The sequence below is a fragment of the Phyllostomus discolor genome, chromosome 2 (assembly GCF_004126475.2).
Source record: "Phyllostomus discolor isolate MPI-MPIP mPhyDis1 chromosome 2, mPhyDis1.pri.v3, whole genome shotgun sequence".
Lineage (NCBI taxonomy): Eukaryota > Metazoa > Chordata > Mammalia > Chiroptera > Phyllostomidae > Phyllostomus > Phyllostomus discolor.
The window spans coordinates 183,617,147-183,634,084 of NC_040904.2; the positions used below are offsets into that span (position 1 = coordinate 183,617,147).

At 40.9% G+C, this 16,938-nt stretch overlaps 1 protein-coding gene across 2 annotated transcripts in view; it reads left to right on the forward strand.

Annotated features, from left to right (window-relative positions):
- The window catches only part of ST8SIA1 (ST8 alpha-N-acetyl-neuraminide alpha-2,8-sialyltransferase 1), a 131,387-nt gene that overhangs the window by 66,870 nt on the left and 47,579 nt on the right, over window positions 1–16,938 (forward strand). For both annotated transcript variants that reach the window (XM_036019259.1, XM_028532536.2), the window contains exon 3: window positions 15,163–15,272. In XM_036019259.1, the coding sequence (XP_035875152.1) occupies window positions 15,163–15,272 (110 nt within the window). The remainder of the gene's footprint in view (window positions 1–15,162; window positions 15,273–16,938) is intronic.

The window sequence follows — 16,938 nt, forward strand, 5'->3', positions numbered from 1 at the left end:
ATCTACTGGAAATGCAGACATTACAAAACTGTCCTACAGCTGCTGAAAGCCTACCACAATTGCAAGAGACAGTATGGCAATGAAGAGTGGATGCAAGTGATTATGGCCAAATAAATAGGAAGGTAGACATTTTAATGAAGTTTTGAAGATGTTTCTGTTACCATTGCTGTTTTACTAATCATTAATCAATGAAATAGAGCAAAGGGAACTCAACATTGACATTAATAACCTGGGGAGCATGAGCCTGCTTGCTGAGCCAGGAAGCTACGGCTTCCACCCCAGGGGACCACAGCATCGCTCCACCGGGAGGATTAACTTCTCCTTCCCCCTCAGACCAAATTGTTGGGAGGTGCAGGCGGCAGTGCTGGATCAAAGAGACCTGTCCGTCTAACTGAGGAGTGTAAACACATCCAAAGACTGCAAAAACTTGGGAAATTCATTGGCCAATTTGAAAAAGCTTCTGGTCTTTTCCAAGCCCAAACTAATATAATCCAAGGAGAACAAAGAAGCACCCTCTGGCCATCTCTCTTCCTCTCTTGTGCGTGACCTGCCCTTTCACTGTGCACTCACACCATGTGGTCCTGGCAGCCACGTGGCCCATGACCTTGCTGACTCTGCGTGCAGGCTCCAGGAGGGGGCACAGCAATGGACTGCAGCTGGAACACACACACACTCAGCTAGCCAAGATGGATTGGACTGTACTGTAACATGAGGCATAAACTCTGGGCAGTGGCCTTTACACTTGCCCTACTGGAGACAAGACTGGACTTTTTCAATGGTGAGATGGATGGGGATGGGACATTTGGGAGTCAGGAGAGGAACCCCCTTAATTTTACATCATCCATGGAGTTTACCATGGAAACCCATCCTCCAATGAGGTCTCAGGAAATTATTTTCTTCAAGACACCACAAGAACTTGTTTTCCACTGATAACATCTCAATTTGCTGACTATGACTTTATGACTATCAATATAAACTGTTTACAACTCCAATAAAAGTTTCTTAATTGAAGTATTTTTATTTAAAAGAAAAGTTATGTTGAATACTTTTGTTGTTTTAATTCAGTGTTTCTATTTTAAATTGGAAATAATAAGTTCATTTCAATAAATTAAATCAGTTTCTAAAATAACGTAACCTTTAGGTAAAATGTCTAAGAAGTAGTAATGTAAATCAAATCCATTAGAGAAAATCTACTGAAGAATGGTCTAATTATGTTATCATAATTTGATTAGATTTTGTGAATACACTCGAGCTATAGTTTGCTGAGAACTTACTATGTGTTTTGTATATATTACCTGCTAATTTGTACATAGGGCTGGTATTATATTCTCCACTTTACATGTAGAAACTGAGGCTGAGAGGTGTTAAGCGGCATGCTCATATTAGCCAGAGAGGGACTGGATTGAAGATGTGATTCCAGGCTGAGTTAGGGTTCAAACTCAGGCCTGTTGAAGCCAATCTCATTGAATTTAACCACTTAAACTTTCTTGCCTTTCCCCTTAGATTAAGTAATACACCATTGAATGATTACAACACACTAGTGACTCTTCTGATCAACCTGAAATGTCTGTAATAGTTATAAGGAGTTCCCCATTGTATTTTTTCTTATGGAAGTGGATGAATACTTGTCCTACTGCTAAAATGCCTTGATATGACCCAATTGTTTTCAAGTAGCCTGAGAAGGAGGCTGAGAGGCAGGTGCTCTCAGGCACATGGTGCCAATGAACCTGGTACAGTTTTTCTGGTGAGTCATCTAGCAATGTGTATCAAACGCCTTAAATATGTGCTTATCATCTTACTCAGCAATTCCAAGTCTAAGGATTTTTCTTAAGGAACTAATTGGACAAATGTTCAAAGTTATATGTGTCAGGGAAGTGATGATCCCATTTTGGTGAGAAAACAAAATGTTTAAGATAAGAGGCCTCAGCCACAGAGAAATCACTGTGGGTAATAGCTGAATATTTCTTAATGTTATTTTGAACTGAAATCAGGGAGAATTTTCAAGGACCCTTTGGTCTGTTCTTTGTCTCTTAGAATCCTGAATTTTTCTTTTTCTTTTTTAAAAGATATTATTTGTTTCATTTTTAGAGAGAGGGGAAGGGAAGGAGAAAGAAAGGGAGAGAAATATCAATGTGTGGTTGCTTCTTGCACACCCCATACTGGGGGCCTGGCCGACAACCCAGGCATGTACCCTGACCGGGAATTGAACTGGTAACCCTTTGGTTTACAGGCCTGCACTCAATCCACTGAGCTACACCATCCAGGAAAATCCTGAATTTTTCACAGTCTTTTGAAAGGACCAATTATTTCATTTGGGCCTGGCAAGGAGAAGAGGGTCTTTCTAAATCGTTAGCTAAAAATTCCCTAAAACTTGTATTTTCCTACATGTTCTTGAATAATTTAAGATTTATGCTCATCTCTAACCTCCCACTCTTTGAATAATATAAGTCTTCCAGGGCTCTGCCTGAGTTTTGGAGTAAGAAATGCATACTGGCTACCTGCAAGCCAAAATTGGCCATGCAGGTATATTTTGACTAATATTGCTTAAAAAAATCATTTGAGCTATATTTACCATATTAAAAACTAGGAGATTTCACATAAAAATCTGGGTTTTTAGTATCATTCAGAAAGGCAGATCAGAATATCTCTTGCCCATCAACAGGGTATAAGAAACTCCCGATCTCTTTAGTTTCGTTCTGTCCTCTGCTAACTGCAGTCCTTATTGTCTCCCTGCCACTAGCTTACACTCTCTGCCTGGAATTTGCAGGTGTTTGGTTTTGCAGGTATTTGGTTTTGCAGCTCTTATGTTCCAGACCCCTTTAGCTCATCTGAGCATCCTCAGTCTTCATGCCAGTGTCTGAAGAGTGAACAGATTTGCTTTGTTTGTTTATATTCCTGGTATTTTGAAGTCAATTAATTAATCAGTGAACACATCTATGTACTTACATGTGACGGATACAGAGCCAGAGGTATCCATTGCGGCCACAGATGCTCGTTAAAACACGAGAAAAACATACACACGGACAACCGAGTCCTGTGGGGAAATAGGTACCAAATGGTCACTCTCTCTAGTGGGGAGCACCGTGGCCACCCTCCCTAGGGGAGAGTGCCTCAGCCACCCGCCCCAGCAGGCTTTTATTGGGTTCGTTTACACAAGAATTCAGGTAAAGCTCATTAATCATTGCCAGGAAGTAAGGATCAAACAATAGATAACAAAGAACTCTGAGGGCCTATTTTGAGTCAGGGTCAGATAGCTAAAGAGCTGTAAAACTTTGAGGAACAAACTTACTTCTTGCTTGGACCCTTATCATTTCATTGAGAGCATTCTAAACAAAGCAGGTTTAACAGGATTTTACATACTCTTTCTTAGGCCTGATTGCCCGGGGAACTGTCCTTTCCAGCACAGAGCTGCACCACCATCTGTCATTGTTTCAGGCTTAGGTGGAGCAAGGGAAGTAAGGCAGCCAAGAGATTAGGAGATTTTCTCGCAGACAATGAGGACTCAGGCTATGTCAAAGCCGAGGGGCGAGGGTCCATCACCCCCTTTTGCTGTAGCCCTCAAAGTCCTTCCTTGGGGGCCTCCCACGTGATCATGCCTGTTTTAGGTCGTCCCCCCCTTGGGGAATCTTACCCATCATTGGCTAGCCAATCAAGCACTGGGGGCCAGTTATGGATGAAGCAGCAGAGGCAGCACTCCTGCCAGGGAAATAAGCTTGTCTCCTTGGTGGTTTACGGTTCCAAGGTCATTCCCTCAGCCTTAGCCTTGATGGGGGTTACAGCTTCTGATACCAGGCAGGGCGGTTCGCAACACTTACAGTGGTCATTACACAAAATTAAGGGCATTAAGGGTTACCAGACATGATTCATACCCTTGAGCAGCTTATTCTCCCTTTGTGGGTGATGAGCACATACAGAAAAACAGTGGCCAGCACATGGTACCAAATGCTAAGGACCTGGAGTGCCTTGTTAGAGAGAGTGACATTTCATGCTGTGTGTTTCTTTGTGACAATGGGCAGGACTGTGAATGCCAATACCAGTAGATGAGATTGGTCAGGAAAAGTTCTGTGAAAGGGAACCTTAGGCTGTATGTGAGAAGTGGTAGAATCTGGTGGGTCCCAAACTTAACCATGAACATGAATTGTGTAGGGGCACTTAGCAGCCTTCCGAGCTCTACCTAGAGATTCTGTTTCAAGAGGGCGGAAGTGAGACCAAAAATATGAATCTTTAATATGCATTTCAGAGTGATTTTGATCTATGTGGGTCACCCTATGGAAAAGAAGGGAGATGATAATCCAAGTGGGTAGGGTGAAATAAGCTCAGGTAGGAGTATGAGTGGGCGATTTAGAGGCTATAAAATCAGCTGATTGGAGGCTTGTATGGGGGCAGTCCTGAGAGATAGTGAAGGGAGCACTGCTGGAAGAAAGGCATGCTCTGGAAACTTCCTTCCATTATGTCACAAGAAAGGATCATGAATACTTTTTATAAAGTGGGGGTTGGGGTGAAGGGAAAGCAGCAAGAGCTAGGTATTCTCAAAGAGAATGTTCTCTGCTTGATTTCTTTATTTTAAAATAGAACGATTATGTACGAGACAATCTTTGTTAATTCTAATTAATGGTTAATTAGCAGGCAGTTGATCCTGTTCTTGCTAGGTCAGGTGCTTACTCAGTTAATTTGGATTAAAAATTGAATGATATGCTGCATTACTTAAGTAATTGCATATTAATTATAGTTGAAAACAAATATCTTAATCCTGACTACATTCTAGTGGAACAAACATTGGTTTGGAGTCAGGGTTTTTTCCTCATACCTTTTACAGTGACTGCTATGTGGTTGGTTGTCACTCCATAAATGCCTGCCACATGTTTTTAACTGAAATGTACTTGATGTTTGTAGTTCTTCATTTTCGAGAAAACTGGAGTTTGATGAGATGAGTGGTTTTCTGCACCAGAAATTCCTTGGGCTGTCTAAGTGTCACTTGCAGAGATAAGAGAGAAATAAAGAGATCAGGGAGGGGCCCCCACCTTCTACCTCAAAGAGCATCTTCTCTTTTGTTGTTTTATTTTTGTCGTTTAATGGTGTTTTTCTGCATTTGATCTTGACTTTCACTGTGAAACAAACAAAATAACATCAACGATAATAACTTTGGAAGTCTCTGAAGTATTGAAGAGATGATTTGATTCAATCCCACATATATTTAGAAACCACTGCACACAGCTTAATACATAATTCTCATGACTCGTTGAGCATAAATGAATTTTAATGTCCCTCTGATCTGTTTCAATTTTTGAGCATTCCCTTAAATTTGTAGGGCATTTTATTGAACGCAATACTCGCAGGCACTTTATAGATCTTAAGGATGAAAAAAAATGTGGCAGGTAAAAAATGTAATTGGAAAAGTAGGGGGATGAAGAGAGGAGGTGTTGTAGCAGCCTCCACGAAAGTATGGAGACAAGGAGTTCAGACTGTGTTGGAGGAAACGAAGGTCGATAAAACAGCCTGGAGGGGGGGATGTTGGGAGTGAGCACAGACGATGCAGTTCCAGAGAAGAATGAGCAGCTGTTGGGGCTGTTGGTGGCTCCCGAGGGCCTCGATGAAGATCTCGATCATTTTTGTCTGTAGGAAGGGGTGAACATGGCCCATCTTGTACATTTTTATAGGGGAGTGATTTGCACTGGCCTCTGTTTGTTTAAAGACGTATTGAGGGATAATTGATATGTGAAGAACCGCACATATTTAATGTGCATAGTTTGATGGGTTTGAACATTTGCAAACACCTGTGATACCATCACCTTCATTTTAGAAGAATAACTAGCATATGAGAGTGAAGGTGGGATGATAGGCAAGAATTAGAAGCCAACTAAGTTATAAGCCACTTTTTTTATACAAGGTGGGGCAAAAGTAGTTTACAGTAGTTTGTATGGAAAATATTACAATAATTAATAAATAATAGTACAAGAATAAACTCTGTGTTTCGCACATTCACAAATATAGGCCTCCTTTTGCCCCATCCTGCATTCACAGTGACGGTGGCAAGAGGAGAACAGAAGAGCCCTGTAGAGGAGGCATTAGGATAATATTGAGAGATGAGCAAAATTGACTCCCAGATCAGATCTCTAGGCTGTGCTGCTGAGAAAATGTTGCTCCACTGAAAATAAAAATAACTGTTACTGATCACTTACCTTGTGCCAAACAGAGCTCATTTATTCCTCATAACAGATGTATGAAGTGTGTGCCATTATTATGAATGAGAAGGCCAAGACACTAAGGTTAGATACCTTGCCAGTGGTCATGGAAGAAAACTTAAGTCAAGACTCAGGCGCAGACAGGCGGGCAGGTAGGCTCCAGGGCTGAGCTCACTAACAGGGAGACACGCTGTCTGTATCTGCAGGGAAAGGATCTCTCAGTAGCACTCCCCCCTCTGGAGTTGAGAGCCTAGCAATGGCATGGGGCTTCGTTCCTGCTGCTACTGGGGCCATTTTCTGCTCCACTCCTAAGAATCACTGGCCGGTACCTTGGAAATGCTGTTCATGTCCCTCATATTTCCTTTCCTTTCCACCACAGACAAACACCCCACAGTTTTGAGGACTCTTGTCATGCAGCCAACCTCTGGCCTAAAGTATGGCCATAGACTTCCTTACGGTTTTGACACTCACGGGTCAGGAACAACATGAGTCACAGATTCGAGTTAACCAGGAGTGGATTATGAAATGTTTAATGAGTCTGCTGACTAGTCACACAAACTGATGTTATATTTGGATTATGAAATGTTTAATGAGTCTGCTGACTAGTCACACAAACTGATGTTATATTTGGTTTCTGAGATCATTTGCAGAATAACACATTATATGTGAAAAATACATACTACTCCTTGCAATGCTTGTTATTTTTTAGAATGGATTGAGTAAACATTTTAATAGGGATATAGTACCCATTATATAAATATTCACACCATTCAATTTTCAGAGATGCATCCTGTGTACAAAGAATATTAATACTGCATTTATCCTTTCAAAAACCCCAATTTTATTAGTAGAAGTGGGAATACAAATCTGAGCAGCAGTGTTTGGGAAATTTGTTTTCATGTATTTGAAGAATAGTTAAACTTCCTTGGATGTTAGGGCTGTGCAAATATTCTATAATTAGTACTTATAAATATTTATCTGCAGGCAAAGTTTTGGGCAATGTTTTTTTAAGAGTGCAATAATATCTGTAATGAGAAGCATTTGTCTCTGAGGTAAATTACTGGATATTTTCATCATAAAAATGCTTAAATATACAAAATAAGAAAACAGCTGAAATTTTAATTTGGACATCCAAGGGGCTCGTTAAATGACTGAAAAAAGCAAATATAAAGTCGCTTATTTGCTGGGAAGGACCAAAGCTGCTTTTGAGTCATCTGTATCTTTCATTATCTTGCCTGTTTACCTGGGCGCCTTGTTTACTGAGAATTCACTTGTGGGGAGTTGCCAATCCTTAGCCAAAATAATACAGTGGGGTACAGAGGTAGAGAGATGTGTATCTGAAGAATATTGTTGAAGGGTTGGGGGCTTAACTGGTGCACTGGTTAGAATGTAAGTAGGTCCTTGAGCAGGGCAGTACAATTAAACATGTCAAGGAGGGCATAATTAGGTGGGTGGCTGAATGGTGTAATTACATTCATAACAGGGGGGTTGTAATTAGATGTGAGGCAGGGGGTGTATTTAGATGCCTACGTTGAGGGTTTAATTAACAGATGGGTGAGAAATTACGTGTGGGGGCGGAACATAATTATGTGTGGGAGTCCATGTGGATACGTGGGTGACGGTACATAGAAACGAATGGGTCGAACAGCAATTAGATGTATGAGTTCATGTTCTGAGGGACAAAAGCTTGAGATTTCATCAATAAGGGCAAGCATATGTTTTGACATTGTGACTAAAAGCAGCTGGAATTTAGTGACAGCTTTTCAGGCCACTCTGAAGGGTTGCAAATCAAAATCTTTGCTTTTCTATTAAAACCTGAGGCCCACATCTAACAATGACATTGATTCCTCTTCATTATGGGGCTGGATGGTGCTCTAAACACCGAACGGGGTGGTAGTTTTGCTAGCTTTGAAACACAGCTGCATGACAAGGACGGCTCACTCCCCCTTTCTATCAAAGAGTTTGGATGGTATAGTAGGGCAAAAAAGCAAAAACAAAGAATTTTCCTTTGAATTTTGAAGTGTAAAAGTAAAAGTGCCAAGTCCTCTAGCTAAGAGGTAAAGTTACATGTGTAACAAAATCAGCAAAATTTAACTTGAGAGTCTCACTTTTTTTTAAAGCTACGAAACAATGTTTATTCAGAAATATTTATAGCATTTCTCCTTTTCCCCAAGTGTAAGAGCACCAAGGCATGAGGTGTAGCTTACTTGTCAAACAGGAGCAGAGAGTGGTAGGGGGAAGCTGGAGGAAGAAGAATCTAGAACAAGGTAGGTGAAAAAGTTATTCGGTGCATCTGAGGAATATACATGGAAGCAGTGAAGTATGGTGAGAGTTATATCTGATAGCATCTGATATGTCCTGTATTAAATTTAAAGCAGAGACCTTTGTTGTCATCTTCAAAAGCAAGAGAGCATTTAAAAATATAAGTTAGCTCTTGAAATAAAGATATTTAATTGGCCGATAGTCTCCTTAATCTGATTTAGTCTGTTCAGTTGTCATAAAGGTGTGTGGTGTAGGGCCTCTTCCTGTCTGCTCGGCAGTTAGATTGTTCCTAGCAGAGGTTCTCTGTAGATGGAATCCTTGGTGGGCTGCTTCCGGGATTTCAAAACTTTTTGGCTTCCTTGTACTCCCAAGATGCCTAGATTTAAGGTTAGTGACTTTTTATAACTTGGATGCAGGAACATTATAGCCTGGCTCCTAATCTCTGCTCTTGTTCTATGGAACATTGTTTATTCTTTGATGCTGATTTTATATCAATGTGTGATGGTAATTTCTTACATTGTAGATGTGTCTCCAAGGTATTCTCTTTCAAAGACTATTGTAACTTACTTTGTAATCACAGGTGCTTTATTTTACCAAAATGTTGTGTATTCCTATGAATATAGTAATCATGGCATTGCTTAACCCAGTTCTCTTTCTACGAAATGGTTTACATTTTTTTTCTCTCCATGCACCTCCCAACTTCTCCCCTGCCCCCCAAGGCATTCTCAAACTCAAACACAATTAGTGATGATGGTGGCTGACTCAGTTGCTTAGAGAGGCAGTGTAATTCATTCAAGACATCTAGTTACGTCTCCTGGTTGGCAAACGAGCGGGCATGATCGTGCCGGTCACTGCCTCTTAGTGCTTTGCTGTTGTTTGTGGATTGCCTGTGAAGAGGAGGGTGAAGTGAGGTATCTAGATTTGGAAATGACTGGGAAATAATGCTTCATTCACTTACTCATAAAAGCCATTCTGGGATACTCAGGAGCTACTTACATATGGCACCAAAAAAAAATGCAACAAAACCCAAAAAAACCAAGGTTTAAATTATTCGTATTTTAATAATATTCTTCCAAAAGTCACATTGTCAGCCAGGAATATTTTCAGAGTTTGCACTTGTGGTTTGTTTCCAAAAACAGTCTTCTGGCCGATAATGTCATTTTACCTTCATTCATGCCATAAAACATCAAAGGCCCTAACTTTTGTCTTTGTTTTTTTAACCGTTCTAAGGTTATTTAATAGACTAGAAATCTCTACTACTTTTCTTATGCCTAAACTTCTGATTGCAGACCTCAGTGTCACTCCCTCAGAGGTATTTCTTAATCCTGCAGCACTCTGCCCTTTCCTGTCACATTTGCTACATCTGGTCAGTCCTGTTAGAATGTGAGCTCCACAAGTGGAGTGAGTACATGTCTGCTTTGCTCACCGGTGTATTCCCAGTATCCAGAACAGCTCCTGGTGGGTTATAGGTGCTCAACAAATACTGTGGAATGGAAAGGGAAAATGGCATCAGGGCTATTTAAGAAAAGGCACAGGCGATGTAGGCTGTTGGATGATGGTAAGGGTAAGGGGTATCTCGGAAGCAAGATTCTGAATGGTTTCATTAATTGGCTCATATTTAGATAGTTGTGGGGCTCACGTTTGTTCTTTAATTTTGAGAATTAAGTTATACATCCATTAAGACATTAAGGAAATGCCTTTAGGTCAGGTATTGTTGAAAATTGATTAGATGCTCAACATAAATCTGCTGATTAAATGATTAACTTATTGAATACATTGATCATTTGTGCTTTGTTTGGACATAGAGAGTTGAGCAAAAAGATATGTTATCTGCAATGAATTCTACAAAATGTATATTTAAAAACTCATTGGTTGATGGAAGTAGGAGATATGCTCTCAAAGGTCCAATGATAAAAAATATTTTGTTCAAAATCTATATAAATCTTTGAAATTGAAAGTACCTGACATGAAGATAAATGCCACAGTGATCTAGCAATATAATGATATTTTCCCCATGGAATTTAATTTTTTAGTATATTATAATATATTCATATCATGTAATGATATCGGACTTCAGAGTTTTATGATGTTCAATACTTCACCTTTTTTAAATTCTTATAATTGTACTGGGAGGTATATGGGACCATTCCTGACTTCCAGTCCTGACTTCCATTGAAACACCAAGAGTTTAAGGAGCCTAGCAGACCAGAAGCTGAACACAGATGGTTAATGTACTGAGTAACATGATCATTAAGAAGATAGCCATTAACAGATGGGCAGAATAATAGGTGGAAATAGTTGGACAGAGATCCATAAGATGAAATTGTGCTCAAGCAATATTTTGAGCTCATTGTTATAGTTGATGTGCCTAGTTCATCTTTTCATTTACAGTAGTAGTTTTTAAGGTTAGCAGAAAGAGTATATTATAATCTTAGATCCAATAGATACTTTCTTGCCTGGACACATGAAAGTACCTTTGAAGAGAAAGGATGGAGTGTCTTAATAACACTACTTCTTGCCAAAAATCATAGTATTCATTTGGAACTAGATGACTGAAAGTTCTTTCTATGTATTAGACCCAGAAAAGAACTGTATGGACACCTCGTTTATACATTATTCTGGAAAGCTTTGACCCTTCTCAGGCTGAGATATTCTGTGCTCTAAACTAGTATAATAATGCTGTTGCAATTAGTTTTTTAAAATTTCAGTGTTTGCTCAATTAAAATTTTCCTCTCTGTAATGCATCGGTGATTTCTTATTGTTCACTAATGTGTTACCAATTCCTGGAAGAGGGCAGCTTAGGCACTCAAGGAATACTTACTGATGTGAAATTGCTTGTGTGGGGGCTACAGGTGGACCGAATGGAGAAGTAGTAAATAAATATTGCCAGGAAAAAAGTCAGAAATGGCTTCTGTTTTTCTCACTGGGCTTTTGTGGGAGGGCTGAACATTTTTTATAGTTTATTGGCTTAATAGTTAAATACTCTGCTGATAAACTATTCCAGTTGTTAAGACAGAGTAAGATAAATCACTGTTGTACCAAGTATCCCCCAGGCCCATGGAACCTAGGTATTTCATGGCTTAAACAAGTTAGTAAACTCTGCTGCAAGGGGGAAAGGGGTGAAAGAAGTGGAGGAAGATGAGTGGATGACCATACCCATGACCCTGAGAGGTGCCTTACATATATCATTTCATATAATCTCACGCCCTGGCCGAGTAGCTCACTTGGTTAGAGCTCCATCCTGACATGCCAAGGCTGTGGGTTTGATTGCCTGATCAAGGCACATGCAAGAGTCAACCAATGAAGGCATAAAACAACAAATTGATGTTTCCATCTCTCTCTCTCTCTCTCTCAAAAAAAAGGCCAACAACAACAAAAAATCCTGTGCCATTTTATCCCTCTTCAGAGACAGGAAGCAGAATGCCAAAGGGCCTGCCCCACAATCCCATAACCCCACCACCTGGAAGTTATGGAGGAGTATTTGTACCCAGGATTATGTTGCCGCTTCCCGGACCTGCTTGTTCTGGGCCCGGATTCTTGCCTGGAAACTTGGGATCGCCAGTCAGTCTTGTTCTATGAACTAACAACACCGAGGGGAGGGGGCTAGCAAACTAAATATTAGTTGAAGATAAGTGAACCCATACTTTTCAAATAAACTGTAGTATATTCAAATAGGTATGCAAATATACATGTATAACTCACTGATTCAGACCCATCTTCTGTCCTCACTACTGAGCTCCATCTGTCCTTGTTAAGGTTGCCAGTGACCTCCTGTTGCTAAATGCAGTGGCAATTTTCAGCTGTTTTCCTACTTGATCTACCATAGTGTTGGATGCAGTTTTTCTCCTTCCTCTGAGGTACTTTTTTTTTACTTGGCTGCTAAGACACCACACTTTGCTGTACTTTTCTCCGATTCCCACAGCCACTCTCCCCTAGTCTCCTTTGCTGATCTCTCCTGAGTCTGCCGAGGAGTGCTCAGGATTCAGGCCTTAGACCTTTTCTTCCTCTGTCTACATCATTCACCATCTAGTCGCCTGAGTTTAAATGCTCGCTCGCTATATGCTGGTCACTCCCAACTCTCTATCTCCAAGGAAGACCAATTTTCTCACTATATTCTCATGTATCCAGTTGCCTACTTGGCCACTAAACTGTGTAATCGGCATCTCACACTTGATACATTTAAAATTAAGATCCAGATCATCTACCTAAAGCCTACTCCTCTCATAATCTTCCATATCTTAATAAATGGCGGGTCCAATTTTATAGGTGACCTTAGCATGATTCTTGGTTTCTCTCTTTTTCTCTTACCCTACTTATTTCCATTGTATCAGCAAATCCAGTCAGCTTTTCTTCTAAAATATCTCCAGAATCTGCTCACTCCTCACTATCCACACTGTCATCACCCTAGTCTAAACCATCAGAATCTCTAGTCTCTTGTAACAGGAGACTCCTAACTGGTCTGTTTCTTTCTGCCCATGACATCCTACACAGCCTATTCACACAGGAGCAAGTGATTGCTCCAAAATATGGCATATTGTCATTCCTTTGCTCACCATTCAGTGACTTGATTGTCATCTTAAAATAAAACTCAAAGCCTTTCTTTGCCAGGCCCTACAAGGCCCTCTAGAATTTCTTCCCCAACACCCTGACCAATTAACTCTCTGATCTCCTCTCCTACTCTGTCTCCCCTGTCACTCATCTCCAGACGCAGTGGGCCCATTTGCTGTTTTTTCCAAACCCCAGAATGTTCCCTCCTCAAGGTCTCCACCAGCAGGTCCCCCCAGCATCAGTGAGGCGCACAACCTCATCTCCTCAGGGATTAGCTTATGTGACTCCTTTGAGCTCCTCCCTGCCGCCCTGTTTAAATCACAGCCTCTCTTCGAAAGTGTTTCCTGATCCTCTGCTGCCAATGATTTCTTTCTCTGCACAGCCCATCTCAGCACCTGACACGCTCTTCGTTTTACTCATTTCTCTTTATTTATCATCCATTTCCCCACTAGAATTAAGCTCTAGGGCGGCAGGGATTATCACTTATTTCTCTGGCACCAAGGACAATTTCTGGAATAGTAGCACTTAGTAAATAGTGCCTTAAATGAATAGCTAACTCAAGCATAAATACTTAATCTTACCTAACAATTTATAAATCTAAAGAGTTTTGAGTGTAGATTTCAAACTCTCCGCTCCCAGGACTGACTGAGAAAAATGCCACATACCATCCTGGGTCATCCTGGATGTGTGAGGGTGCTGGCCTCTGCCCACCCCCGTCTGTGCATCCTGCTCTGGAGTTCACTCTGCTGGGCTCTGTTGTGGTTGTGCAGGGAATTCTTAACTCTCTGTGGGCAAGTGCTGAGAATTTACACTTTAAGCACTGTACCTTTCTCAACTGTGTTTTCACAGATCTGGCTGTTCCTTTTACCTACCAGAAACCAAGGAAGTGCAACTGTCCTCTTGCGCTGCATTAGAAGCCTACCTCAGCTGCTAACAAGCACAAAGATTTCTCCAATGTTTTTTCTTGTTTAATTATTTTATGCCTGTACAAAGTTTTTATAGTATACATTCATGTATTTATTCTATTCAATATTTATTCTTTTGGTGTCATCCATGTTTTTACTTCAGATTCATCCAGGATGGCCCACTTAATATCACTGTAGTTATTTTATATACCAGGTATGTACATGTACAGTGCAGTCTCCCAAAGAACTCCACCCATTATGCATTGCTTCATCAGGCAGGAAATTCTGTACCTGGTAGATCTTGCTGATCTAGCTAAAAGAAACCAAATGATGCATTTCAATTTCAGGGCCTATTGCTGGGTTTTGATATTTATTCTCTGGTACTATAAACACCACTTCAAAACACTCAGGTACAGTGAACATTTTCTTTGCAGCCCAGCTCCATGTTTGCAGAAAGAAAGTCACATGCTGTCTGGGTCAGTTACAAGTCAGTTGTCCCTCAGTGCTTCCTAACTTCTAGACAGACCCACCCAGTGTGTTCAGTTGCTCATAAACACAGCATTGGCTCTCAGCATACTTTTGTGTTTTTGTTTTGGCTGCTTTCTCTGCCTGGCCAAACTGCTTATCCTTTGAAATTCATTGCAAATGAGAAAGCTTTTCCTGAGTCGACTTGACAAAAATGCCTTCTTGCTCTCCTATAGAATTCTTGACGGTGTCTGGAGCCAACCTTTCCTACAGCAATTTCAACATTACATTAGAGTCTGTTACATAAGTATATCTGTTCACACTATCCTCGTGTCCCAAATTGTGAATCCTGAGGCCTGTGACTTCTATGTCCTTGTGTCAGTACACAAGAGTTAGCATAGCAAATGCTCAGCAATGTTTGCTGAGTGCGCATAACCAATTGTACGAATAAATGAAATTGCATTTGAGTTTGTTCCCAGTTTAATGCCTTTAAAAATATTTCTATGTATAGCTTGGATTTTTCTTTTTTCCATGGCAGACAATACTATGTGCATGGCCAATTTGATACAGAAAAAAAAGTGTCTATTTAAATACACTTCAAGAAGTTAGTTTTTTTTTTTAAGTTCAAAGGAACAGGATAGTTTTTTCCTTACAAACTTCTTGCATCTTTCTTTCTACATGTTCTCTTCACTCTGACCAGTCTTTAGTCAAATTCCTCCAAAGGATCTGCTGTAAACAATGATTTTGTGAGCGGTTGTGTGTTCTCTGCAGTGAAAACCTGCCTTGTTTTCTGTTGCTAGGCAACCCCATTCCAGCTGCCCTTGAAGAAATGTGCGGTGGTGGGAAATGGTGGGATTCTGAAGAAGAGTGGCTGTGGCCGTCAAATAGATGAAGCAAATTTTGTCATGCGGTAAGAGAGAGCACCCACAGCGTGGCCTCTGCCTTTCCTCCTTTCCCCCACCCCTCCCACCAGCCCCGGGGCCTTTTGAAACTAGTCACTTGTGGTTAATCAGTTGTAGCTGCTCTTTAGCTTCCCTTCAAGTTCATATACAAGTGAGTTCAGGAGAAGGGCCAGGGGAGCAAGGGAACCTGCCCCAAGAAAACTACAAAGCAGAGAAAGTTTCAGAGGTCATGGCAGACCCCCAAAATGGAAACACGCAGATTTTATTTTAGATTACACAGTTGGGCAATTAAAACTTTAAACATTTTTTTCTGAAGACTAACTTTCTATGAATAAACACTTTTCATTTATTCATTTCATTTTATACCACTCTTTGTTTTTCACAAAAGCATTTTTAAGTTGCAGGTAGGGTTTGAAGAGGGATTTCACCTGTGCCTGATGAGGAAAACTGGAAGCAGGAGAGGGAATAAATTTCGAGCAGGGAGTAAGCTTGGAATAAAGGACTGAGCAGAGGGGTCATGTGTGCGTCACTCCCAGCGGAAAACAGGAGGCTTCTGCAGCAGCATGTAAAGGAATTGCTGCAACACCTCCAACCAAGGGTGGAGACCGTCAAACTAGTGGCACTGACCTGTCCTATTAGGCAGTTTTTGACCGGAAGTAAAGACAGTGTGTGATTGGATTGACACAAGTTGGGGATTGTCTGAGTGAAAGGAGACAAGGACAAGGAGTGACAGCATGTAGGGTACTGGCTGGAGAGTGTGCTCAGTGACATGGGCTTAAAACCTTGAAGTCTGGCTGGCTAGGAAGTGGGCCTTCGAGGCATGAAGGAGAGACGAAGGGAGGAGCCACATGGGGCAAATGCTAGGGTCCTCCAGAGCCTGCCAGGGGTGTGTGGTGAGGATGAGAGAGAGATGGGATATAAGCGCTCAAGTCAGAGAATGGCCTGCTGGAGCAGTAATTTTGGAGCTTATCTTCTCTGGGGATACTCAGATGTATTCTGGAAAAAGAAGATAGTTGTCACTGAAACTATTGAAGGAACTCAGAGGACAGAATCCTCAGCAAAGGAAGGACGGGGATTCGGTTTTTGTGTTCATTTTTAAGGATAATAGTAATAGTCTAAATGGTCTACTATTACAATAGTCTACCTTTGGTAAGGTAAGTGAGAGAACACTAGACCACCTTTGTGCTCTGAGGTAAGCAGATAAGGGGAAACTAAAAACTATTTTAGAGTATTTCAGGGGAAGCCACATACATGGGGGAGGACCAGGTTTCCTCTCAGAGAAAGAGAGTTGGGCTTCTTTTTTTTAAAGATTTTATTTATTTTTAGAGAAAAGGGAAGAGAAAGAGAGATAGAGGTAGAGAAACACTGATATGAGAGAGAAACATCCATCAGTGGTCTGTCACACATGCCCCAGTTAGGGATTGAACCTGCAACCCAGGCAAGTGCCCCAACCCGGAATCAAACCTACAACCTTTTTCTTTGCAGGACAATGCTTAACCAACTGAACTGCACCAAGCAGGGCAAGGGTTGGGTTTCTTGAGATATTTCTAATCTCATTGGTGAAGCCTGCAGCAGAATGGGGAGATCTTTTTACATGGGGAGATGTCTTGCCATAGTTTTTCCAATGTAAGACAGCATTTTCCTCTTCGTTGCGATTATTATTATTATTATTAT